At 41.5% G+C, this 15,183-nt stretch overlaps 1 protein-coding gene across 5 annotated transcripts in view; it reads left to right on the top strand.

Moving 5' to 3' along the window:
• LOC128746608 (MAM domain-containing glycosylphosphatidylinositol anchor protein 2-like) overlaps positions 1–15,183 on the top strand; it is a 199,944-nt gene that overhangs the window by 171,208 nt on the left and 13,553 nt on the right. For all 5 annotated transcript variants that reach the window (XM_053843781.1, XM_053843779.1, XM_053843778.1 and 2 more), the window contains exons 13-14: positions 10,922–10,942; positions 13,342–13,497. In XM_053843781.1, coding sequence (XP_053699756.1) covers positions 10,922–10,942; positions 13,342–13,497 — 177 coding nt within the window. The remainder of the gene's footprint in view (positions 1–10,921; positions 10,943–13,341; positions 13,498–15,183) is intronic.

Below are 15,183 nucleotides of genomic sequence, written 5' to 3'. Positions count from 1 at the left end.
ACATCCTAACCATTACAATATAGTAAGTAACCGCACAGGGAGGGTTCGAATGAGTCCTTACAATCGTCACCAAACACCCACCCACTTCAGCCGGCCTCATCCTGACCAAGGTTTTTGAAGCGAAAGGGGAAATATTTGATTTATGTCCGCCAGACAATCTTTAAAAATGCGACTGATTAAGAGAACGGCGGAGCGTGTTGCATGACCTTAACAGTCCCCCTTAAGGGGAGGAGTTCACCACTGGTGACTGTATCGACTGCATATCGACGGAAACGGCAGAGATCCCAACATATGGGGTCAAAGTCCTTGCCTCGGGGTCCCTACACGGCTAAATCACGGGAGAAAACGCTGGCCTTAGGCGTGAGAATATGTTGGCTTTACATCCAATTCAAAACAAACATGGGTAAACATTGCAGAATCACGGACGTGAAAAGCCAGTCCAATGCGCTGTGCGATTTGACTCGCCTATATCATTTCTTTCCTCCGTTAATGCAAGTGTTACTGGATAGTTGAGATTCAACAGCTACTCCAATAACTGTGGGGCATGATGTTCGCCAGGCCAATCCGGATGCAGTATTTCAAGGCTTAGATGGAGATCAGTCTGTCGTGCTGTTTTTGAATCAAACAATTCCAATAGCGCTTCCGCCAGCGGAAAAAGCCCTGCATTTGCACCGCAGACCCACACTGAGCTTGTGTTTTAGAGAATAGGAAAGGATACATCTGGAGAATTACATGTTTCCCACTGGGGCCAGGGGACGGGAAAGGTAAACAGATTCTCCTCCCCATTTACCCGGGATCCCACCTGCTTTACAGCCAATTTAAAGCATCGCAGAGTGATGTACATCACAAGCTTGCCACATGCACGGTGTTCTCCTGGTCCACCATTGCCTTTCGCTTCCAGCTCATCTGTTCATTCCCAGCATGCATTGGTCAGGTTGCTTTAAAGGGTCACTAAATCTGTGTTAGTTCTATGAATACGTGCGATGCCCTCTAACAGGCTTCGCTATTGGTTACCTCCACTCAGAGGCTCCGCCTCGCACCTGAGAGCGATTGATTGGCTCTCCACCCAGGAAGGCTCCACCCCCTGTTCGCCTCTATGCGTCCTTTTTCTTTTTCGTCCTCAGCCTGAGAGTGTATCGTCTTCATCATTGGATGCTTAGAAGTATATATATTAGTGCTGTCATTTTAACGCATTCATTCGGTTAATGAATTACGCCGCAATTTAACGCGTTAAAAAATTTAGCGCAATGAATTATCAACGGTGGCGAGCCAATGCTTGCCCACTTGAATTTTGGCCCATTGAAGGACCCATACAATATAGCAATTCATTTTTGAATTGCTATATTGAGCTTAAGTGCCTATTTGAGACAGCCTTATTTTATTTCAGAATTTTATTTATTTCACTGAATCACTGTATTTGAATTACATTTTTGAAAACAGCCTTGTTTTATTTCACTGTATTGCTGCATTTGTTTCACATTTTTGAATAATGCACCTGACGTAAAATGGTTTGCGGATGTGCTTGACCTTTACTTTTGGACTTCATTTATGAAGCACAGTTCACCAATAAAAAATTGGATTTCAAATCTTCTCTTTTTTTTAATCGACTGACAGCGCAAATATATATATATATATATATATATATATATATATATATATATATATATATATATATATATATATATATATATACAGTATATACGTATTCATAGAACTGAAGTTACAATAGGTAACTCAGCATTTCCAAATCCTTGACTTTGCTTTTGTGAATGAAGATATTGGAAAATAAAGATGGAGAAAAGTCACTCCATGACTCTCAATACTGGCTGAACTTTTATTTGACTTCATCTGAACTCAAATTGATTCCAATCAAAGTGAAATAATGTGAACTGAGGCTAATTAAGAGCCTGAGAGGAAAGACGACTGAAGCCAAGTTAGACTTAGACGAACAAAGTCCTTTTATTCTGTAAAGACTGAGCGTGTTAATGCCGATGTGTGAATCTCCTGCCCGTGGAGGCAGCCGGCTAATGATCACTCTAGGGCTACTGTGTTCTCCCACTCGCAGCGTCACTGTGGCAGGCTCATGTGGGTCGGCGCTGAATCCTCTCGGAGAGCCAGTCCCAGCAGATGTCCTGACTGACGTGTGGAATACACGCCGGGGCACTCGATTCGGGAAACAATGCGGCAGCCAGCGAGACGCAGCATGATGAATTTATAATTCACAGCCGTACGGAAATCGAATACAAGTGTTTCAGATTGGTGAATTTCACCTGAGGCTATAGTTAATGAGTGTCGGATGTGTTCTGGTGGGATGAGATTACATGTGCTTTTTCTGAAACACTGAATTGTTTTTCTCCCTTTCCCCAATTATTTCCAATAGCAAATGGAGCAGTCATTTCTTGTAGTGGGAAAAATTTGAATATTTATGTCAAGGGTTGTTAGTGTTTTGTTGAGTCAGGCAAAGGACCCAAAAGCGGAAGTGAATGAGACCACCTGAAGGAAATGCACTTGGTGAACGACAATGCACAGTTCACTATGTCTGCGCTCGTAAAAGGAGTTCAGAAGGTCGAGCGTGTGAGGATTTAACAGTCAAACTTGAACAACACACAAGTAAGCAGGAGGCAGTCGGCTATAGATGGAAGGGTGCGTGCCATGTACGATCAAATAGGAATGTCATGACCGCTAAGCTAAGGTGACCCAAGAGCAGATGACTCCAAACTCAGAGGACTCGGATGAGCGAGAGTTCTGTTAGCAGACTATTTATTACAATGAACAAGAAAACAATACACAAAAATGTAAACTGAGGGCGACGACACCAAAGTGGAGCGCGGCGGACAACACACGAAAGGAGAGGGAAAAACCTAAAACTGAAAACAGGCGTGAGATGCGCAGTGCTGCAAACAGGGACAACAGAAAACTATGCACTCGGATATAACTCTGACAAGGCTAATACAAAACTAAAGACGCGCGGTAGAGGTGAAAACAAACACTCTAACCGAGGAAATAACTAGCACACAGGCTGAACTAAAGTAGCGAGTAACACTCAAGGAAGCTAACATGGAGCTAAAGACAGGGAGCAAGCGATAGGAAAGCTAGATAGAGTGAGAAGAGAGACAAAGGTGACAGAAGGAGGAGATGAACGCAGAGCAAAACAGAGATAAACAGGGTCACAAGCAAACGGAGCAGTCGAGCGAGAACATACCATGAGAACAAAAGATGATCATCTGGCAGCACATGCTGGTTCTCCAGGTGTATGAATCTAAAGCTGCGCTGCCATGAAGCTGGAGGGGGTGAGAGAGCAAACAAGAAAACAAGGAACCAGAATACAGGAAGTGACAAAGTAAAAGCACGAACCATGACAAGGAAGTGGCAAAGCAAAATAAAACCAATGTGAAAAATATTGTAATTTCAATCATATCATTAATATAAAATAATATTGAGGAAATGAAGAAATTGCTTTGATGAATTAACATTAACACACACTTCTTCCAAGAAGAATGTTTTTTCATGCTGTCGGTTTGTTTGTCTGTGTTCAAAATATAAGTTATGGCTAGATTTGAATGAAATTATCAGGAAATATGTGAAATGATTGGATTTTGGGACTGATCAGGATCACTGTCTCGATCCTGGATTTTTTTTTTAAAGTCTAGTTTATTTAGACATTTTAACATTATTGGCACACAAATATTTTCCTTATGGTTTTAAAGCACGGAGCAGCTGAGATCATCATTTAGCCGCCAGTCTTTTCCAAAGTAAACTGTACCTCCACTCTGTTAGGTGCAAAAAAAAATCAATTGAAAGGGCGTAGTTCTGACTGATCAAAACTGAATGAAATATTTCACCCAGAACTACTCAAACTATTTATCCTCGCAGCAGTTGTTTTTCCCAGGGATTGATTTTAAGGGTTTGACTCCAAACATGCCGTTCTATTGAACCGTCTGAATTCTTTGGTGTTTCTTTGGAAAAAAAACAAGAGCTGAATGGACATAAACCTTGAGAGATGTATATTTCACTAAACACTCAGTTGTGTACTCTACAATGGAAAGCTATTTGTATTTGCATATGCAATCTCGTGAAGCAGATGAAACAAACAGCTTCCAAAAGTTTTACAGCCTTTTCCTCTGATCGGCCAAAATGTCAGCTTTTTTTCTGAGTTGGCAACAAAACACAAAAGCGGTTACAGTGTCCCCAGCTGTACAGTGAAGAATGGTCGTGTCATTTAGTTCCTACGATGCTCTTTGAAAGTGCTGCATTGACAATCTCAACATCTGTTTAGTGTTTCTCAAACACCTCTCTTTTCACTGTTTCCCCCCCAAGACGGAGATTTAATATGTACGCTCCCGACACAGCATGCTAGAGCGCTGCTTAATTTCCACTTTTTATGCCAGACGTAGCAGAATATAGTGCCTTTGGAATCCATACCCCTTTAATGTGCTGAATGACCTCCACCTCCTTTTGTCGCGACACTCTGAGTTCATCTGCCTTTGTTTATCGACGTTTGTTTTTATAATTTCATATGCCATGTTTAACTGCTTGTAATGATGATGAAATGGACGGGAAACGCTCCGAAGACAAGATTTGGGGATTACAACAACAATCCATCATGGCACACTGTGTAGCTAAGCTATTGCATCAGCGCGTGAATGAAAACATTCATATCCGTATGAATTCATATTAGTGTGGTGCTGGTGGGTGAGACTGTATTCTGTTCTTTTTTTTTTTTTCTGAAGAAAATGCTGATGCTGATTTCAAAACCATTCAGACCAACTTGTTTTGAAGAGCTTTCAAATTTGCTGAAAAACAAGTGGAGAAATTAACAATAACAGGCAGACCCACTGATGGGCTAGCGATGGGTAGGTGAGGTATCATGAAACAGTTTTGGTGAAACAAAATGTCAGAAGCCACTTGATGGCACTCTTGGTTTAGAGGTTTCATCGAATTAGTTGTTCAAGTCCAAACATTTAACAGCAGACAGCGCCATCTGGTGGCCTCTAAAAATCAGGACACTGTTTCATGAAACCCCATCTGCCCTTTGTACCTCTGCAGCTGGTCAGGTCTCCATTTCTGAGGCAGTCAGTGCCATAATAACATTTTTGTTTTTTAACTGTGAAGGACTTTCGTAAATAAAATTAACAGAGACACATACACAATGTTTAGTATTATCATTTTCCCATCCAAAAAAAAAAAAATGTGGTGCTGTGATGTGGTTCCTTGCATGGACCTACCCTGTTTTTGGCCATATTTTTATCCTGTACTCTCGGTCTGATCGACTGATCTGTGCCCAGATCATTGCATGATCATAAATCCCTCCATCATGTCAATGTTGTAACAGTCAGTGTCTCATAAATAAGCAGAATGGATATTAGTGGTGACACTATCAGAGTCATAATTTAATAATCCATACGCAGATTATGACACACTACATTCAAGGACTTTTTATCAAACATGTTGGTTGGCAACAGATGGAGTGTAAGTCACTTTTAAAGGAAATGGTGACACTTATGGATGCCACCTTGAAGCTGTGGACGCAGGGGATTTAATTCAGTGTGGAATTTATTTTTTTCCGTTCTGACCTGGGTCGTCTGAGGCCATAGTCATTTCACCCGCCCTCCTTCTCACAGCCTTTAAGATTTTATTTGTCATTTGTTTTTATTTCTGGAGACCCCTTTGTGCGTTTTGCATTTTGACTTGAGGCATAATAAAGTAAAGTTCATCCATGCAGAAATCTATTAATGTTTCACGTGTTTGCACTATTGTGTAATACACAGTGGAGACACTGGACGTGAGTCACGGGGTGTAAAAATGGATATAGGAGATTTGCATCCTCACGTGAACCTTATGTGTGACATGCAGAGGCCCGGCTGCTAAAAAAAAAAAAGTTTTCTCTGTGTTAGTCATTGTTGTGTTACAGGCTGTGCAGTCATCATTGCGGCAAGAATCTTGGGGAGTGAGGATTTTTTTTTGGGGGGGGGAGAAGAGGATGAAAAAAGAAGTCCGGTTACCTGTGCATTTGAGGACACTTGCTGCACTGTCTGCTGCTTCACGATACCAGCCTGAGGACATGGACCCCTGCCAAATAGGAGTCAGTGTAGGCGGTGCAGGATTCACAACACTTTCTTTTAGTTTGAATTTTCTTTGTATTAAAAGAGTAGTATCAGAAGAGCTTACTATTATAATAATTATTATTGTTATAAATATTATTATTATGTATTATTATTAGTAGTAGTAGTAGTAGTAGTAGTCGTAGTAGTAGTGTGTTTTTTTTTTGTTTTTTTTTTATGTGTACATGGTTTAGTTACTTGTGGGGACCAATTTGCTTTGTGGGGACATTTTTCCCGATCCCCACAAGGTAACGCCTCAATTTGAGGATGAATAAGTCATAATAATTGGGGGAAATATCATGTGTGAGTGTGTGTGTCTCAGTTATTTTATATTCTATTCAGACCATTGTATGAATGATAAAATCATTTTTGAGTCCCAAGAGATGTAAACCCTCTCTACTGGAGTAGACTTTGTTTCTGTATTGGGATTGTGTTTCAATCTTCCTGTTCCTACTGCAATTCCAGCAATTGCTCTTTGCAATACCAGGAAGATAAAAGAAAAAAAGTGAGTTAAAGTAAAAAATAAAACAATACAAGTCACAATATGACTGGAGAAATGAAGCCTGCTTTGGTGCATTATGGATATATTTGTGTGAAGTGAAGGTAGATGTCTTGTCAAAGGGGCCAAACAGCACTCATGCCTTGTATATAGGTGAGCTGCCAGTAATATGCAAAGTGGGTTGCTGTCTTGTGTTGAGTGGAAACGGTTAAATAGTTGGCCTGATGATCCAAAAACGTTGTTTCCATTGGGACAATTTGCTTTTCAATCTTTCGCTGGACTCAAAGGGCCGATGATGATATCCACGTTTTCAAGGCCCTTCAATCCCCAGAAAGTTCCATGAAAAACCAACGCATCAAAGCGCTTTATCGCCACGTGTCGTTTTTGTTTTAGTGAAGTAGATCGGACAGTGGTGTTGATGCTTGACTTAAGTTGAAAGCTGCTGAACAGTTGCCGGCACATTTGGAACAAACGGAAAGCCGAAAGAACAAGTTAGCCTGAAAAGCATCACAGCATCCGCCTCAAGCCCCGGGGCTGTAAGTTGTCGTTTAAGACATTTCAGGTTCCCTTTCTTTTCTTTTCCCGTCTCTATTCTCCGACGCTCGTATCTGGGATGACACACGAGTGTCGAAATCTGGTATTTCAACAATGTGTTGAAAGGCTTTTCAACACCAAGGGCGTAACGGACTGCCTCTCCCTCATGTGGCCTCTTCAGCGGCGCTGTTGCTGGTCACTGAAAGTTTGATGTGATCCAATTGAGAAGGTACTTTTCTCTTCTGCGTTTCTCCTCTGTATGTTCACTCAAAGTGTCCTGAACAACTGCTTCCTTCGCTCGATAGTTTCTTGTTATTACTTCCTTTCGTTGCTTGGATGAAAATCATTTTTGAGCACCATCAGGAAGGTTTCATGAATCAATCCAACATCTATTCGGCCGCTCAGTCGTGAAAATGCCCATGAATCTTCTGGACATGTTTATTTGAAAAGTGAAGTACTTACTTCTGCATTGTTGCTACTCAGCACTCCCCTTGACCTTCTGCATTGGCCGCGCCGGACAGAATACAAAAGAGGCATTTCTTCACTCAACATTATGACTCATCTCCACATGCTAATATAAACATGTTGTTTGTCGCTACTAAAGCAGCGGTTTTGTCCCTCATATTCATGATTTATTAGATTATAAACAGGCTCAGTGCTCTAAATGAAAGTCACCTTGGCCTGGAACATCAGCAATGCCAATAATGATAAGCAGTTGCACTTTAAGCTCATTCAAGTGGCCAGGCCGCTCTGCCTAATCCCTACTTCTTTTGCATTTGATAACCCACGGAGAACGCCTGCTGTCACCTCACCGATTCAGAATCTCAGGGACCTCACTCACGGTCGGCTTGATAATCATTGCGCCGTCCCTGTTGGCTGCCAACGTGTTTGCTGTTTTCACACCGAGATAGCAATAGAGCCTGACTGAGATGGAGCACGCGCTTTTTAATATGCCTCCACTGTGCTTTTTAATATCACAGGACAACATCTACCTTTCTTTGGCTCTGGCTGGGCCTTGTTTTATGATCTGGAAGCAGAATGCAACCGTAAACAAAACGTGTACTCACATATATATATATAAATATTTACCTGTTTATTTGTCTAGACAGTGAAAAGCGGCAGAAAACAGAATGGTTTCGACGTCATGGATTGTCTTGGGGTGTAGGATCGCAAATATTGCATTTTCTGTCTCAGTTGCTCTATGGTATAGCGGTTAGCGCTGCAGCATCTCTGCATTAAGGCTTCAGGTTTGAATCCACTTTAAGGCAGCTAAGACTGGGTGAAAATTCCCCATAGACTTGAAGTGGTGACTCTGAATTTAGGCTATCCATTTATGCTCAATGTTATGTACGGATCTGGATCCGGACAGAGCCTTCTCTCCCTGCCAAATGGAGCAGTGCCTGCGGAAACCGTGGGGGGTCGATACATAGTTCTAATGGGACACGAAGAAGACAGAAATTCTCCGTCCTCCAGTCGTAATATATTTAACAGCCTCACCGACCACTGCCTCCTACAACGCTGCCTCCTTTGTCCTCTTTTGTGCAAGAGGTTTATCAATACTTCACGGTCGCCATATTGGTTTTTGGAGTTTGCCGTTGTCAGAAATGTTTGATGCTGGGCTGCTCCCCCGGTGGATATATTGGTGAACAGCAATACCAACGCGGAGAATGCATGCAAGCATGTTATCAATGACGGTGACATCCTTTGAAATGGACGGGTACATTTAGGGAGCATCAATGGGCCTTACACCGTCTGTCAATATGAGTGTTTGTTATGACCAGTGGAGGGTGTCCTCACTTTGAGCTTTGCATCCCTGACTGACTGATGTATCTGCTTCATTTATTCCGGTTGACCAGTTACAGTTGACGTCATAAAAGAATGTCTGTATGTATTGTGGCAATGAAAGTGCCAAAGAACTCTCTCTACTCTACTGACCTCTACTGAATCCCAATGGGAATAATGCTGTAGGAGTCATGTGTCACTTTTTGCAGGTAGAATTACCCATCTTTGGTGAACAACTGTACTCCCATACTTCCATTGCCAAAATGTGTTCACGCCCATCCCTGTATCACACCAATTGCTTTGTGTTCAAGGGAAAAGCATGATATATATTACTAGAAGTTTGTGTGCATCCGCCTTTGTAGGCTGCAGTTGAATGAAGAAACTCCATCCAAATAGAAACGTAGCATTAAAATGGCTGAGTAACTGCTTACAATGACAGCTATATGAACACTTGTACAGAAGAAAGACGCTTTGAGGATGACAATATGAAATTGTCTCATTGCCAATTCTTCATATGGGTCTTCATTATTAGGATTATTACACATGTAACATATTTGCGATCATGCTATGTTTGTTTCTGGGGAACCAGCTTGTGTGTGTTTGGAGCTCTACAACACTCACTTGTAAGAGATGTATGCTCACCTCAGCATAACGGCAGACTCCTTTAGCAAATGCTTTTAAGCAACACTGTAAAAGCCTCAGATCCCTGAATGGCATGTATTTTTTGGATTCCACTGGTTCCCCATGAACGTAATGTATGTCTGTGTTTGTGCCCCTTTTTATTAACTCTGTTTTAGTACCATTTATGGTGCATTTCATAGCTGAAACGATGCCACCTGGTCTCCTTACTTTGACGTTTATAAGATGGAAGGAGGACACAGGCCAGGTGGAGCGTTCACTACTGTGTAGCCAGTGCAATATTTTTACATGGTTTCCCTATGTTTGCAAACCATTGTCGATGTTTTGGGGAAAACGCTCCTTTTTGTGGGGCCCTTTTGCTGGACCTCACAAGGTTAAGCCTTAAGTTTAGCCATTTGTTACAGATGTTTAGGTTTAAGGTGAGAGGCTGGGGAAAGAATTATGGCAATGAGCGGTCCCCACAAACGTCGTGCAACTACTGAGGGCGTGTTTATATTTATGGATGTGTGAGTCTTTTTCTTTGTATTCCTCAGTTTTTTCTCCCACTTTTCCGTCTATTAATCTTAATGTAGATGAGCGTCATTTTTCTTCTCTTGGAACTGTATTCATGGTACAAGACTAGTATTGCTGTTCTAAATACAGTGAACCTGTTTCTTATACTTCTATGGCCGTCATGAGGTCACTCTGAAACAGTGAGACCAACCATGCAGAAATGTCCCCTTCATGTGCCGGTGTGAAAGTTTTAGCCACTTTGTTTATTTGTAATTGACCATTCACATTTAATGTTTATTTCTACATGAAAACTTCATCAATATCAATTTAGCTTCATGGAATGATATATATATATATATATATATATATATATATATATATATATATATATATATATATATATATATATATATATATATATATTAAAATATGTTATTTTAAAAGTCATAGAATTTTTTTTTTAGAAATTTACTTGTTATTTATTTATTTATATTTTGGGATTTTCTGTTTTTACCACACCATTGTTCTATCATGGTAAAATCCATTTTGCACCTCGTGTCTGTCACAAGACTTTATTGCTCTCCAGTTTGCAAGACACACTGACACAGACAATAGGAAACCTCTATAAGATGTTGCAGACAACAATCCTTTTATCTTCGCTTCTGTATGATAGGAGCTACTTCAATGTGCCAGGCCAAAGCAGCACCTGACGTCGTCGTATCTCATGCTAACCAGCCTGACATGCTGCAGCATTGTCCTAACTATGTTTCACCTCAGCTAGTGACCATTACGCTGTTCAGCATCATCTTGCAAATCTCATGAAAGTGTTTAAGAACCTGTACTAATGACTGTCCCTGTCCTTTCTCGTCCACAGCTCCCATCAACTCTCACCTGAGTAAGTGAATTGCATCCAGCTCAGCATGTTTCACCATGGTGTGCAGGAAGGGGGGGGGGGTTTAAAATCGTGCATCCTGCAGAGATCTGATGCTTTTAAGTGTCACACAGCTGAAGATTCTTAAACACTGCAAAACAAGCCAAATAAAATAAGTAAGACATCTCTTGGGGGACTGTTAAAGTCTTCAAATCTCTGCGTGATCATGTTCCTCTTGAATCCCACTCTGTCCTTCGTGATGTACGCAATAATGTGCTCCATATTTTATTTCTGCGCCCGTGTTTGAAGCCATTAATAATGCATTTTAGCGTTGAAGCTTTACAAACTCACATTATTTATGCCTTGAGAATCCTCTTAAAGATTCCTGCGATGCTCATTTTTGCATGTGTAAATAGACACACACACACACAAACTACACACGTGCATATATCGATTTTTTTTTTTAAGTTTAAACAAACAAATACAGACATAACAAACATTCTTATCACCAACATCATTATCTGAATTCCAAAGAAAACACTTTCACCTGCTTACTCCCTGTTCCTGCTGCTTCCATTTACCCTCCAAGTCCTCTCCATCTCCCAGGCATAGATGAAGTAAACATTTAGTCTAGCTGCCAGTGAATGGGGGCATCGGTGTCTAGCACCAGGAGCTACTCCTCCATTTAAATCTGCATGTGGATGAGGAGCAGAGTCAAGAGGCTGTGTTACGCAGCCTGCTTTTCCCACCACCTTCCTATCTTACCCTCGACTCTAAACTTCTACCTTGCAGCCCAGCTGCCCACTCCCATGCCTCTGTCCACCCACTCGTGCTCCTCTCTGCTACCTCCATTACCTAAGTACAAACAGCAGAATACGCTCCACTCAAGGTCACCACTCCAAACAGCTCCCAGCTACGTTTTAATAAATCAATGAATATTTATCAGAACACACGCTTGCATCCTGAATCTAAATACTCTTGTTTTGCTATTTCTTTGAGGACAATGCTGAGCAGCATTGTGTCCTCTGGTTATGTGCGCTGTGTTGTTTGTAACGTGGCTTAGATGGAGATTTTGTCACTGTTGCACCAGCAGCTCCCTCATCTTCCTGCACTGAGTCTCCTCCTCACATTCTGAAATGTTCCCTGTTACATAAGACGCAGTGTGGGGCATGAGCTATGTGACGGAAGTTAAGTCAATGTAGACATGCCATTATGTGTGTGGTAGTGATGGGTAGAAGAGGTTTCATGACACAGTATTGAAGGGCTGATGACGCTTCATGAAACAGTGTCTGGATTTTCAGAAGCCACCAGATGGCACTGTCTGCTGTTAAATGTTTGGACTTGAACAAGTAATTCAAGGCCCTCTAGTGGCCTCTGAGAATTAGGGCACTGTTTCATCAACCCTGTTTCATGATGCCTCGTCTACCCAGCACTAGTGCAAATGAGGGCGAGGGATGTGGCGGCCACATGGTTGAAACCTTCAGCGCCTTTCAAGTGCCAACTCATCGGTAACATTAGTTGCATCAAATGTTGAGGCTGAAAAATTGAGATTATTTTCAAAAAGGATTTACAAGAAGTTGCTGAACTCGGTGACTCCACTGAAGGATCTAATCCAGGGCTAGTGGCATCCATGTCTTTTTTTTTTTGTAGTCGAAACTATATGTAACATCTAGTTTTGCACGTTTGTTACTGTTGCTGATCCTGCAACAAGTGTGATTGTAATAAAATGACTTATCAGTTTCAATATCTCTCTGTATTGTTCATTGGAACCTGAGTCTATCACTCTTTTAGTGCCCACAAGCAACATGGTGCCCACTAAAGTATATGCACCATATCGTCAACCCATTCTCACTCCAGTGGCGTACTATATTGAAGTGGACTTTTGCGAACTATACTGACAAAAAAGGCACCCTTGACCAAAATATATTCCATATAATGATTACAGCAAAATATTTCTCTACCTGGTCGAGTCGTATGTCTCTACAGAGCTAGCATGTTAGTCGCTAACTTGCTCATGAAAATTCCCAACAGAGTGTATTGAAAACAAAACAGGATATATTGTTTTTTTCTGTGCAAAGATGGTACATAATAATAACTTTTCAGAACACAGTATTTTAAATATGTATTTGTACAAGAGCGCAACACTCACTAACCAAACAAACAAACAAACCAGATAAGGAGTGAAACAGACAGTCCTCCTGACAATATGTTTAAATGTATACGTGGCGCAGTGTATGGTGTGTAAATGTTTCGAGATTTGGATGATTCTTGGCTCACTACAAGCATGATTTCTGTGTAATGTGTTTGTGCATGTTTGAAGTTTCCTACAGAATTCATGTTAATAGCGTGACGATCTTTTCAACATCACCATCCGGAGATGTCTGCCGATGCATGATGTCTGTGTAACATCTCTCACGCTCCAGGAGAGTTCCAGTGCACCTTTGAAGAGGAGCCTATCTGCAAGTTCACACAGGACAAGAACGACGACTTCGATTGGACGAGGCAAAGCGCCGCCACCCGGGACACAAGGTACACACCCAACACCGGACCCAGCCGTGACCGCAGAGGCTCCAAGCAAGGTAAATGTCCACGACTAGTCTTTTTCAGAACGGTAGCGTTGTTGTAGATAAGGAAAGCAGAGCACTTTCATGGTCTCTGAATGAAATATTGAATCAATTTAAGGGCTCACCATGTTCAAACTTTAATGTTACATGGAGTAAATAATGAATGAGTTATCGGGGAAATACTCTTTTTCTCACGCGCACATCCTTGTGCTGATATCTATATTTTTGAGAAGAAGGAATAATGATGAAACACTGAAGTCATATTTACAATATGCCTTGGCACAGGACAGAATACAACCAGCGTGTAATAAAATAAAAGCTGAATTAAAATGATGATGATTTAAAAAATGTTTTTATGACTGTTATTATTATTATTGGTAATAGTAAGAAAATGTGTCTTAACGTCTCCCTCTTTTGATTTACCGCTGAGTAGAGGTATCGTGAAACAGTATTGTGGGGTTGATAAAACAGTGTACTAATTTCCAGAGGCCACCGGATGGCGCTCTTGATTCAGAAATGATGGTGTCATTGAATGAGTTGTTCAAGTCCCAAACATTTTGCAGCAGACAGTGCCATCTGGTGGCCTCTGAAAAACAGGACACTGTTTCATGAAACCTCATTTACCCATCAATATGACTGACTGTCAAAGACGGTTCAACGACTGACTACACTGTTTAACCATGTGCTGATGTCATAGCCTTTTTTTAAACGCTAAAATGACCACGTTTTCTTTTCTTCCAAAATTATTTTCACCATGTCCAATATGGGCTGTTAATGTTTCATGAAACAGTGTCCTCACAGAAAGTTTCTGTGCAGGTCAGATGAGGTAGGGATAAATAAGTGATAGCCCACCGTGTTTGCTGCTTTTCGTCAGCGTTGGAAGGAGGTACATGGGAAAACAAACTCATGAGTCCTTAGATAAAACTCAGTAAAATGCTTTTTAACTTTTCCCATTCTGAGATTGAGCATTAATAGGTAAAGGATGACAGTTGGTGTTTCTGTGAGTAATTATTTTTGCCAGCTGTCAGCGCGACGCTATAAACACCGCACCTGCTTATCGAGTCGGAAGTAAAGCGGTCGGATGCGCTGTGAGGAAAAGTTGCCAAATAACATCGCAAGGAAAGTAAATCAAAGACGCAACACTTTGGAGAGCGACAACAGCACAATGTTTGACGTGCGTGTGAAATCTTCAGTATTCAAGAGCGTGTCGAGAGGAGCCCAAATTGAATTTGGATTCTTAATAAATGCTGGCCATGGAGCCCCAATATGTAAAACAAGTCCCTGTTATGGTGCACGGGCGCCGCAGCAGCCGAAGCGGTAAATAATACATCGGCTTTAATCACCTAATGGTTTCAAAATGTCCGGCATTTCATTACGAGCACTGTACCTCTTTCAGTGCAATTATCTAATATGAGATGCAACTGAGGAATGGTTTCCATTAGATTTTGTCAGGGGATTGCCGTGCTCCTTAAAATGCATGCCACATTTCATCCAGCTGCGCGGTGTGCGCATTTGCAGCTTTCAGTTCAGGACAAATGATCGTATACGTTTAGCTCCCACCTCTGCTTCCCACATCATCCTGTTGGCTCCAATCGCACTGGCACATAGAATAACCATGATTTGGGTTGACTAAATAGGAGTCAAACTCAAGGCCCGGGGGCCAAACCCGGCCTGGCGGGTAATATTACTCGGCCCGCAAGA

The sequence above is a fragment of the Synchiropus splendidus genome, chromosome 15 (genome assembly GCF_027744825.2).
Source record: "Synchiropus splendidus isolate RoL2022-P1 chromosome 15, RoL_Sspl_1.0, whole genome shotgun sequence".
Taxonomy (NCBI): domain Eukaryota; kingdom Metazoa; phylum Chordata; class Actinopteri; order Syngnathiformes; family Callionymidae; genus Synchiropus; species Synchiropus splendidus.
Note: the sequence above shows the minus strand (reverse complement) of the source record. Positions and strands in the feature narration are given on the sequence as shown.